The sequence below is a fragment of the Pollicipes pollicipes genome, unplaced genomic scaffold (genome assembly GCF_011947565.3).
Source record: "Pollicipes pollicipes isolate AB1234 unplaced genomic scaffold, Ppol_2.1 Scaffold_821;HRSCAF=944_pilon_pilon_pilon, whole genome shotgun sequence".
Classification (NCBI taxonomy): domain Eukaryota; kingdom Metazoa; phylum Arthropoda; class Thecostraca; order Pollicipedomorpha; family Pollicipedidae; genus Pollicipes; species Pollicipes pollicipes.
In genome coordinates this window covers 1-12,129 of record NW_023597072.1, presented here as the reverse complement: position 1 = coordinate 12,129, position 12,129 = coordinate 1, and the positions used below count along the sequence as shown (strand labels likewise).

The 12,129-nt window shown below is 48.9% G+C and overlaps 1 protein-coding gene across 1 annotated transcript in view; it reads right to left on the bottom strand.

The window, feature by feature from the left end:
* Positions 1-11,217, bottom strand: part of LOC119114489 (atrial natriuretic peptide receptor 1-like) — a 30,562-nt gene extending 19,345 nt beyond the window's left edge. The window contains 5 exon segments of the mRNA XM_037238599.1: positions 1,550-1,673; positions 5,121-5,246; positions 5,248-5,289; positions 10,079-10,298; positions 11,192-11,217. Coding sequence (XP_037094494.1) covers positions 1,550-1,673; positions 5,121-5,246; positions 5,248-5,289; positions 10,079-10,298; positions 11,192-11,217 — 538 coding nt within the window.
* Positions 11,218-12,129: the final 912 nt, after the last annotated feature.

Sequence of the window (12,129 nt, the reverse complement as noted above, 5' to 3'; positions counted from 1 at the left end):
AACAAAAACTAAGCGAAAAGGTGTGTTTGGAGCTAGAGCGAACGGAAAAGTGACGAAATCGACGATGCGAAAAAAGGACTCCTTGGCTGAGAGCCGCAAAAGGAGCAAACCACTTGCTGAGGTCGTGTCAGATGGGTCTTTGGCCACCGAATCGACTGACGAAAACCTGTTCCATCAAATTGAGCCCACGCAACTGCATGCGCTACACAATGTGAACACTTGGACGTGATTGCTAGTGTTTAATAATATAAGACATGTAATTGAATAAATCAGAAATAGCGCCATAAGCGAGCATGTAAATACAAGCAAACATCCTAAACTCAATGAGAAATTTGCAAGAGCATCCCAAGAAGCGGCCAGAACACGAGCATATAACGATATTTGGCTCAGCGAACACTTCCATGACCGACACTGCCATCTCTCGGCGAGGTTAAGCACTGCACATGAACGCCATGGTGGTCATTTCGCACGGCTAGTTTGGCAGCACCTCAACGCCATGCAAGCGCTTCATCGCGCAAGCGAACAATGATGTATTGAGCAGCATATTAACTAAAAAGAAAAATGGTGTTGTCTAGAGCAGTCTCTTCCACTTAAAAGTGTACCGATAGTAAAACGTGAGCTTTTGTTGACACATCTGATGCTTGCCTCAATATCTTCATATGTGGAGCATTCCTTTCAGGAGCCAAATCTTGGCTCAAATGCCTGCAAGGAATGTCGAATTCTTTCAACGCGGTTATTTTTCCCGTTGTGATACGCCCGACATCAGCCAGTCGTCCTTAAAAGCACAGGAGCTCACACGAAAACACAGCTTCATCTACTATACATTTCCCACCGTCCTGGAACTTCCTGCTCACCATGTCGAGTGGCTGCTACGTACTAATCTCCCTGGCGCTCTCTTTTTATCCTGGCAAACTGGCGCGAGTAGCCTCTTGATCAGTCCAGAATGCAATAGACGGGTGCGGGCATCTCGAGTATGGCGTAAGTCTGTGGGGACAGCTGCGTCTCCCCGCGGCGGCGGGGAAGGGAGGGGGAAGGGGGAGGGGGGCATTCCACACTAAGATGATGCCTCCTAAATGCGCAAATCCTGCAAGTGCACTGGGTCGCGCGGAGCTACACCAGCGAAGTAAGGCTAGCTCCGTGCCTCGCCTCATCGCGGCGAAGAGTAGACAACAGCCAATTTAGCAAAGTGACGCGGTGCTAGCCCACCATAATGCACTTCAGGGCATAATGGAGCTGTCCCCTTCACCGTGACTCTGGGTGAGATAGTAGTAGATAGTGAGATAGTAGTAGATAGTTCACTCATCTCTGACACCACAAAATGTGCGTGCGTGCGAGCAAACGTGCGTGCGTGCGTGCGTGCGTGCGTGCGTGCGTGCGTGCGTGCGTGGGGACATGCATGCTTGTATGCGTGCGTGCGGGTATCCGCACGTGCACATACACTTCTATGGATACCGAATCATTGAATACCATCACCGCAAAATGCCGTGATTGCAACTTCCGATTCGGGGAACTGAAGACCGAAGTCGCAATGCGGCCACAATGAGCGTACCGTTTCGACTAGGTAGTCCCGAGACGCACATGTATGCGTCGCCTATAGTCTCGACCTTGTAGACATCGTACCGATCTATCCGGCTGTCAAACAGCTTGTACAGCACGTTAAGAAACGTCACAACCTGAAACGGAGAAGACGATGATGTCAGGGTCTACTTCCGCAGCCGCTGCTGATCCACGTTGATGTGCCACACGACCATACATTTATTTTCGGGTGGTTCACGTCAACATCATCCAGCCGGTTGTATATTTATCGTATTCGCCCTACTGATCTGGGCTGCTGCCTTAAGGTGGCAAGGCCTTGCGCGTACATGTCTGCCTCATGCAGCAGTTTACAGTCTCTTGTTCCGAATCTCTTTTATGTAAATCATCGAGAAATTCAACTGTTAGTCGGGGTCCGCCATACTTATAGCATATGATGTCATGCCCATGTAGGGTCAGCTTACAACAGCTGACCTAAGTGATTTTGTTAAACCGGTTTGTGATAGATAACTGGGTCTAAATGACGCATTGATAAATCAATGTCAGTAAGACATTTATGACTGCACTATGTAAACCCATTTTGCCCCTTCCGTTTCTACAGTTTTATTGCCAAACGCTTTTATGTATTCGGGTTCTCGTTGTCATAGAGGCTTTTACGACGCACTCAGCTGCTGGGACTATATGGTGTTGCCTGCCCCACAGTCTGGCAGGACGGGCGGGGAACCACGGAATATTACTTGGAGTTATTGAGTGAGGCGGAGCCGAGTCCAGTAACTCGGAGAAATTACATTGCGAGACCATAAAACGCTTGAGTGTGGAAATGTCGCGCACGATTATGATAGTAATCAAGCCATTAGCACTACGGCTACACGGAAGCGTAGTCAGTGTAGGAAAATGTGATCGATCAGTCCAATATGCCTAGCATCTCAAGTTTTGCAGTGAGCCTAGTAAATGAGCAAGGACAGGTGCGATCTGGACGATGATATGGGCAACAAGAGTAAAAACGGTCAGGTCATTAGCACGGGCGTTTCACGCTGTGTATACGCCTGTTGTGTTCAACAATCAAAAAACTTAACTGTCCTGTTATGTGGTTTATACATGGACAGCATCATTCCTTTAATATATATATATATATATATATATATATACACGAATCGTTTGGGCATGAATCAAGTTGGTGTTCTCCAGGGCAGGTTGTCACCTTTATGGCTGGTGTACCATCGGGCCGCACCTAGGTAGCGTGCGTTAATATTACGTAACGGCACTAGCCTCGTTACGGGATCATTACCGCCGGCGCCAACTGGTCTAATCTGGACAGTGCTCCGGCGGGCGTCGCCGCGGCTGGGCTGTAGCAGAGGTGAGCCGGAAAGCGGCGCATGACGAGCGGGCGACCCCGCGTGGTTCGCACCATATGGGGAACAGCGGGGCAGCGGCCGGCTCACTGACCAGTGACCTACGGGAAGCGGCGCCATGCCAGGCGGTGGCTCGGCAGCCTCGGATCGGTCCGGTGTGGCGGTGTCGGCGGCGGACGGCCATATTCCTATATGTGCTCACCATCGCTCGACACACTATGACAAGTGTTTCTTGAATCATTTGTGGCTTACTCGTCGTTGTGAAAGGCTCAGATGGCTGGATCCTCATGGCAATGCCTGTAGTCTATTACTTGGAACTAAAACAGAGATAATCTTAAAACAGACAAACTCTTAAATTTTTCACCGGTTTAGTCTTATTAGAATTTCACTTTCAAACGCTTATACGCATACCTTTCCGACGCACCACCAGCTAGACGTTTCTAACCATTGGCTATGAGAAAAGCTGATGCTTGTCGTTTGTCACTCATTAGCTGTGCTTGCCTACCCTCAGCGGCGTATTCATGACATCGACGACCTTGGCAGGGTGTCCTGTGGCCATACGTGGCAACAATGGGAACCCACTCATGTCCCATCAACTAGCGTTTGCATTCTGGAAGAAAGGAAAGAAAGCGTGAAGTGAACACCCAGTGAAATTTCAGTGGCACGCCATCTAATTTTAGTTTTTTTTTTTAAACGGTGCTCGATAACGGTTTCCTGGAACAACCGTCGCACACTATTTCGCCGGTGATCATTTTGTCAGTGTCTTGAGATTGCTCGTTGTTTGTAGCCATCCAACGACAGGCGAACAGAACGAATGCAGGCCTCCCGTGGGACAGCTATTGTCCGTGGCTTGCTAGCCGTCCCAGCACCTAGCAGCGGGCCAGCGCCAGGTGTACCGCAGCCAGGAGCAGGCCGACTGTCCCGACCACAGCCGAGAGCAGACCGACTGCCCCGGCTACAGCCAGGAGCAGGCCGACTGCCCCGGCCACAGCCAGGGGCAGGCCGACTGCCCCGGCCACAGCCAGGGGGTCAGGCCGACTCCTCTCCCCCGAGCCAAGAGCAGGCCGACTGCCCCCGCCACAGCCAAGAGCAGGCCGACTGCCCCCCCCCCCCCCGAGCCAAGAGCAGGACCGACTGCCCCCGGCTACAGCCAGGAGCAGGCCGACTGCCCCGGCCACAGCCAGGGGCAGGCCGACACTCCCTCCCCCCCCCGAGCAAGAGCAGGCCGATGCCCCCGCCACAGCCAAGAGCAGGCCGACTGCCCCCGCCACAGCCGAGGAGCAGGCCGACTGCCCCCCCACCCCCCCCCCCCCCCCGAGCCAGAGCAGGCCCCGACTGCTCCGGCAACAGCCAAGAGCAGGCCGACTGCCCCGGCCACAGCCAAGAGCAGGCCGACTGCCCCCCCCCCCCCCCCCCGAGCCAAGAGCAGGCCGACTGCTCCGGCCACAGCCAAGAGCAGGCCGACTGCCCCCGCCACAGCCAAGAGCAGGCCGACTGCTCCGGCCACAGCCAAGAGCAGGCCGACTGCCCCGGCCACAGCCATCTTACCATCTCCTTTTGGTATCTTACCATCTGTTCATCTTAGTCTCTGAGCACTACAAATGCCCACTCATGACCATTTTAAGGCCAAAGATGCCCTGAGAGGCCATTACTTGCGACAAGGCTCCACGAGATCCCGGAAAAAATGTGATCTGTGGCGGACATTTAAGGGCATCTGAAATGTTTTACATTTCGTAGCACACAAAGCTGTTGAGATCAAATCATTCTGTTCGTCATGTGCGTCAGAACACATGCTTTTATTAGAGCTTCAAAATCGACTCGATCTGATAAAAGTGGTTGAAGTGCAGAGAATCTAAGGACGACTAAGCACGTTCATCCTCATTACCTGTAGCCATAACTTCAAGTGGTTCGGTCTTCGGTCCTTTTGTGCCAATTGTTTCTGTAGGTTCTTTGGTCCTATTGTTTCTATAGTCTTGGTTTGGTCGACCTTCTCAAATGATGGGAATTAAATGAAACACATCGGATTTCTGCTGTCGTCGGGGGAGGGGGGGGGGGGGGGGGCAATGCTAACGTGCATACAGAAAACAGTGGAAACTTACGTGTACTGAACTGTATCTGAAAAGGATCTGCTTGAACTAATTGAACAATGAAATCTCAGAGCTCGCTCCACCCGATTTATGCTCACGCCCCGTTTTCAACGTACTTCAGTCATAACGCGAGCGCACCGCTACTCACCTGCATGGGAGAGCTCTGTGACGAGATTTTGGTAAAGCCCACGATGTCGCTGAAGTAGACGGTGACAGATTCGAAGGACTCGGCAGGTACCTGTCCTTTTCCCTTCAGCTGCCTGGCGATCGGCTTCCGGCAGCATCTGGTACAGCAAGCGGTCCGCCTTTCTTTTTCTCTCGCGAAATCTCCATGGTTTTAGCTGCCACCATCTCGGTGAAATTCTGAGGGAAAGCCATTGACGTGAGGTTGTAGGTTTGCAGGCGGGAAGAAATGCATGAAACTCAGCCCGGTTAAAGGATTGTACTAGTTTGCTTAGGCGTCAATATAGTTTAACTCCGCGTAAAGGTGGTGCTAAAAGCATCTCAGCTGACATAGATGGGCGATTATTTTTCATGAGCCCAATAGTCTCCTATGTTGCACGCTACATGTAAACTTCAAATAGCCAATACAACTGACTGATACAATGGACAAAAGAGAGTCTTTGATGAAAGTGCAATCTGAGCATGGACCGAACCAGACGTGGTTTTGCTAACTTGGGAGCAGGTGTCAACAGCATGACGTACCATAGCTGCACTATGCAATACCGCTGCACATCGACAGCGTAAGCAAAGGAATGTAAAGTCGCCCAGATTGCAGTTTTTCATTTTCTCCAAGGATTTGCACCATCTTTTGAAGGGTAAGCCGATTGTCATCAAAAACGGCTCAACGACGTGATACTGAGCAATTGGCAAACGCCTTGCTGTGAAGAAGGAACCGATCTTTTTATTTGACTTTTACCAACGTCATGATTCCTGGAAATGTAAAAACTGGCATTTGTAAAACAGCATTTCAGCACCAATAAATGCAGCCCAACGTATACTCTGCGGCAGTTCCACTGGGTTTTTCATAGCAACGAATATTAGATAAAACGATGGCAAATATATCACCGCGTAAGGATTGAACAATCTCGAGCCTCCCCCCCCCCTCCCACCCCCTAAGATTTTCTGAGGATATTTCTCCAACATTTGGTTGTAAACGCGCCCAAATTCAGACGTTTCCTTGAGTATGTTTTTACATGTAAAACGTGACTCCGACTCTAGCATGTCTGGTTTCCGAATGCCGACGGTTTTTAGGGACACTACACGGCGATCCACGGCTGGCGCGTGCGGCGGGCGGCGGCCGATGAATGCGCCGATCGGGGGCGACGGACCGACACTGTCACAGAAAACGGAGCCCTGCATTAAAATAGCTGTTCGAAACATATAAAACAGGGTACAAAATGTGCTCAGAAGTAAGCAAGGAACATGTCTGTGCAAGTTGCGTGCTTCTAGGTGGCCATGATTTCAAAATAATGGCACGTAAAGCTGAAATAGTGCAAAGCTTAGGAAAATTTTCCTCCGGACGACATAATGATAATAATTTTTTAGAAACATCAAGCTTAAGAACGATCGTAAGGTCTCCTTGAGATCAATGCACCGCGTTTTCGCGAGGCTCTTTTCTTTGTTAGGTTGAAAACGGTGAGGGGATGGCATCGGCCCCCCCACCCTATTAGTCTGGGCTAGGATAAAGAAGGAGTCGGGGCAAGGGTTCAATCGGCATATATCGCAACTTCTATGCTTCTACGTGAGCTTTAATGAGCATTCTGTAGTGAAACCAGTACTTGCGCAACTTACCTGCATGGTCAAGGCAATTTTTGCGCACGAGCAGAATGATGATCGGCGAGACAATAAGCACCAAAACTAGCAGCATTGATTGCCACCAGTTGCTGGCCATACGCTCTCGACACCTGGTCCTTCACGTTTGTCCTGCAGGATCAGTGTTTACAACGTTACAATACCGCAAGTAAGATAGGCCACCATTACGCGTCTTGGTACTGCCAATTCTGCATCAGACGTTTTTCCAATGATGGTAACAGTTTCATCCTAGCATTGTTTTCCACTCAATTTAGTTCCCGTACGCGAAGGGGAATTTACTTAGACTATTTGGTGAATAACTTAGTTAGGATAACCTTGCCATAAGAAAATAAGCATTGAAAAGGGTGAAGCAAATCAATGCATCTACAACCGGTTAGGCCTTCCAGATTATCTTCCATTAAGTATGAACAGAAAGCTCTGGTTCAGAAGAGTAATTTTTGCAGCCACAGCACATTCGGATAACCTGAAATATTACCAGTTTTGCTCGCTTGCCCTATGCCATAATGCAACGCTCCAACAAATTGCCATAACAGAAGCACCAATAGGTGAAACCCGCCCACACCCCGGACGAACTCAGGCGTTTGCTAACATAGAGGCGCGTTTGCCTCAAATGCAGTGCCAGTGTGCCGTATAGTCTATTGGCAAAAAATTTTGAGAGGGCTTGGAATGAGGAGGTACACAATCGAGCATTGAAGAGACAGGACCAAGCACACGGCATTCGACTGAAATGTGTTTTGCGTGGCAACAAATCTTGGTCTTAAGCATAAGAGCGTAGCATGGTGATGCCTCAGTTTGAAAGCAGGTTCCTGAGCTTCATATGAGTTCAAGAGTAGAATCGCGTATTGATGTCTCTGAGCACATCTGAACGCTTAGCTAGACTCACGTGATCATGTTCCTAAGCTCCACCTGGACATCTCGCAGAAGATCTGCCATTGTAGTTCCATTGACGAAGAACTCAATGGCGAATTCTGGAGACCCATTTCTTGGCTCGTTGGTGAGTATCTTCTCACGTCTGCAAGGTTAAAGCCACCTATAAGGAACAACAACAAAAGGCAAAAATACTCGCCGTCCTATCACAATAAAACTAGTTATTATCAACCCGTGGCTTGAAAATTGCTACGCTTAATATGGCTGTTCCCAGTAGTTTGGTAAGCACTTATTTCGATTGAGTCGACATGGACACATCGGCATGGATTGTTAATGCTTAAAGCGGTCATTATTTCTAAAAAGAATACGGCGATTCCGAAACTTTCAAAAGTAAACGTACTTTGTAATTAACCATATATTTTGTAACTAAAAGCCTTAACTTGTGATGCTTTCTTCTATTTTGTACCTACAGAATCCTCAGCAAACTAGTCGGACCACTTCAGTACTACTTCATCGCAACGGTAGCAGGCCTGACTGCGTGATGAGTAAAAACTAGCCCGCCGATACTCTTAAAGAACACTTTTACGTTTTTACTTCTTCCGATCAGTTCTTTGAACATTTAACTCTTCGAACTATTTTTACGGTTAGTTGAAGCCGTAAATGCTTAATTAAGATACTCTTGCCACAAGAAGATAACTATTGCTTGCTTGATATCTAACTTATCTTTTGCTTGATATTAGCCAGAAAGGCCTTGATCTCGCCGCTTTAGCATAATGAATTTTCATACAGGACATAGCCAGCCCCGATGAAAACCAACCCGTTTTATTACTCTGGAGCTTAATAGATGAGATAGTTTTTGGTGCTCATTGCGAATTTATTGATAACAGGAACCGCATGATGCATATTATATGGATTCTTTGAATTCAGGAGCAGTAAACGACCTGAAATGTCCCAGGTCAATATTTTGTTTTTAAGAGCACGCTGTCTAGCTATATTTAACGCTTATTCAGATGCAAAACTCAAGGCTGTCTAGTATACTTCCGTCCATGAACTTCAAAGGTCAAACCAAGGTCCTTAACCTAAATGAGCAACAAGGACATTTTGGTTAGGGGAGGTAGCAAGATTTTGGGGGCACTTTTGGCACCAACCTGAAATTTGACTTTGTTTGACCTTATTTGACCCAAAGGTTACGACCTAGAAGCCCTAAATTTTGACACAAATGAGCTCACGTTAAGGTCAACACACGCTGTGACTCTGGTGCCTTTAGCTCTCTTAGGTTCCGAGATCTCAGAAGTGGGCCAAATTGACCCCCACCCGAGCGAAAGGTACCCAGCCGGCCACCCGGGCGCGTTGCTAATGTAACGATGTCGGCCTCTCCGCGTGCGTTCCGTGGCATCGTCGGTAGCTTGCCCCCACCTACGCCGGGCGCAGGTCGCCGTTCAGTGTCCCTCAAAAACCGGCCCGCTGCCCCGAAACGAGAAATCATAGCGGAACTTTTTTGGTCCCAAGACCCGGAGAATGGTATTGCCCCGTAGGATATCGCGTGATTCGGACCGACCCTACCTCTATAAGGCGGGACCGAATCGACCCCTACACCCTATAAGGCGGGATCGGATCGACCCTACCCCCCTATTAGGCGGGATCAGATCGACCCTACCCCCTGTTAGGGCGAGGATTCAAAACCTAACTTAGAACCCGGAGGCGCACGAAATGCTATTCCTTGATGTGTACCCACATCGCATGTTTTCAATGACCTTGCCCTATATGTCTACTGATTTTTAAGGTCGACATTGAGTCACATGCACATCCAGGTAGGACTTTGATTAAGGGTGGCTGGGGCACGTGCCCTCCCTGCACCCTTCAATACACCTATGGTCAGAAAATTCCGGTGCAAAAATTTATATATATATATATATCAGATGGTTTGTTTGGAAGTTGTCGCCGAATAACGAGGCGTTAAAGGTGGGAGGTCAGCAATCGCACAACACGCTATTTGCTCGGTTAAAAGTAATGAGTTGGTTCGCTGTCTGAATCAGCGCAGAGTGACGAAGGAAGAGGAAATAAAAAAACTCCCCAGTAAGGCGCGTGTAAAATAACGTACCCCGACTGCGTCCTAGTGAAGAATGTGCACAGTTACGGAACCTCAGATGCCCACATATATCATGTGCACGTGTGCATGTGTTTGCGCCTTTACGCAAAACCTAACAGGATTGATCTGATTAAGCATTTTGATGCATTATGTTACATTTGCACATAGCCTGTAGGAAGTGCGAAGGAATTTTGATTTGATATTTGTATAATCACCACGCCATATCCAAAAATGTGTTCAGGAAAACATGTAAAAACACGACGACTCTATCAGCAGGTAACACTCATGCATATCATCACTGCTGATGGGCTTACAGTCGGATGTAGCTGTTGTACCCCTCGAAGCCTGTCGAAGATGTAATGGATCTTCTCTGACATCTCGCTGGAGTAGGAGCGAGTGTTGTTGATGTACTCCCAGAAGAGGGTGTCGGAGCGCACGGCTTGCGTCAAGAAAAGTGAAGGCAGCTCGCCGATGGCGAAGTAGCGCATGCCGTACGTCAGGAACAAGCTGAAGTGCTCCATTGCTCGGATGATGTTCAGATAGGACAGCATGTAACTGGGGACGACAGTGCGGTTCCGTGCGTCAAGTGGGCAAACGATCAGCGGAGGGCGGTTGCGACGAGTTGGGTGAGGGGGAACGGAATACAAAAATGTGGTGCCATTGTACTTGAGAATAACAGATCATCCATGATCTGAAAATAAATTAATCTGCTGATATTGTCACGGCGCTTCGTTAAGCACCTAAGAAAAAAAGCTCGCTGGGAACACCATCTATTTTTGCACCATAAATAACTTTTATGGCCGTTACCCAAGAGGACATACATTCATGCTGCATGCAGAGTAGTTGTGCCGAAATGTCCCCCTGGCCCGATACAGTCCTGTCATACGTTCCAGTATATGGCGACTACAAATGCCATGTAGCCCAGACACGACCCATACGGTTCGAATGGACCCATACAGTTCCACGTAAAGAGAATCTTGGATTCGGATCCTGGGAATTTTGTGGGTCTTCAAAAAGATATGCCAGCTAGCTATAAGCTAAAAAGGTGGTTAGATAAAACGTCTGCTATCAAGCTTGCTAAAAAGGAATTTAGGTAGGTAGCTGGCTAGCCATGTCTGCTCGCTGTCGCATGTCATTTCTTCGTGCTCCTACGTTTTGGTGCTGTTGTGGTCTAGCCTCATGTTTTTTGTGAAGCGGCCCAAAATTATCCAATGCAGATGCAATATAGCATCAACGCGGCCCCGGCAACAGCCAAAACACCACACCGGAACAGCGCGAAGCGCAACTGTGCACGCCATTAAAACAGGCGGAGCAAGCCCCCGTTATAGCACGACCGCAGCCTGCACAGTCAATACGGCGTGGTGCGGCATCCGGCTGCTCAGCCACAGCAGGGCCCGGGAACGGAACTGTCAATTATTCCGCACGGCTTCGTAATCAATGCGCCCCACCTGCGTTTCTGCAGCGACCCAGACATGTCCTCCCCGAACACGGACACCGCGCGCAACCGGATACGACCATTGTGGGAACTACCCTGCAACTGCGGGGCCCGGCGGGAGTTGGCGTGCACCCAGAAATCTGCTTTCTTTCTAAAGTGAGAAAGTGCTCCGTTCGTGAAGTGACCAGTGTATTACCATTGAATCTTCATGCATGTACGGGCACGGTGTGGTTTGCTGGCAATAAGACTGTCCATCACAATTGGTTTCATTTTTGAGTATGATTTTTTTAATGCCCTTTAGACTTGTAGACGTTGTTTGTAGCCTCCCCGTAGATTATCGCGCTGGAAAGATGCTCCACATTTCCGCGATCGGATCGGTGCCGGGTTGTTTCCCCGGCCATGTCTGCTTTGCGAAGAGTAACGAAGATTCTCGTGACACCATTTCTGGACCTCTGTGGGGCGATGGACAGGACGCCATCTCGCATCGAGGAGCACGTCAGTCTGTCATCCACTAAACGTGGCCTCAGAGACAAACCGGTCCTGGATATTCTTCTGATAGTCACGAGACAGGCTTTCTCCAGGATGGTCTCCACAGAGGTAAAAAAGCATCCACTCGGCTCCGGGCGTGGGAGACTCACATCAACGCCCGTCCAGCATGAAAAGAGACTGGGATGGTATCATTGTTCGAAATCCTGTTCAAAATATTCTTTCATAAGGTGTTGAATGCGATGAAATTGCGCACATTACAACACTGATAGAGAAATACATGTTTTAGTGGCCTGAACCTTTTTCAGTCCTGCCGTATGCGTATCTGGAATGGTCGACCCGAATGTTTGGATATCGGGGGAAACGGCCTGTCTTGGGGAATACAGGAAATATGCACTTTCCGAAGAGCCGCCAATTTGTTGACAGCAAACGTGTCCAGACAAGACGCTGAATTAAAAAATCAGG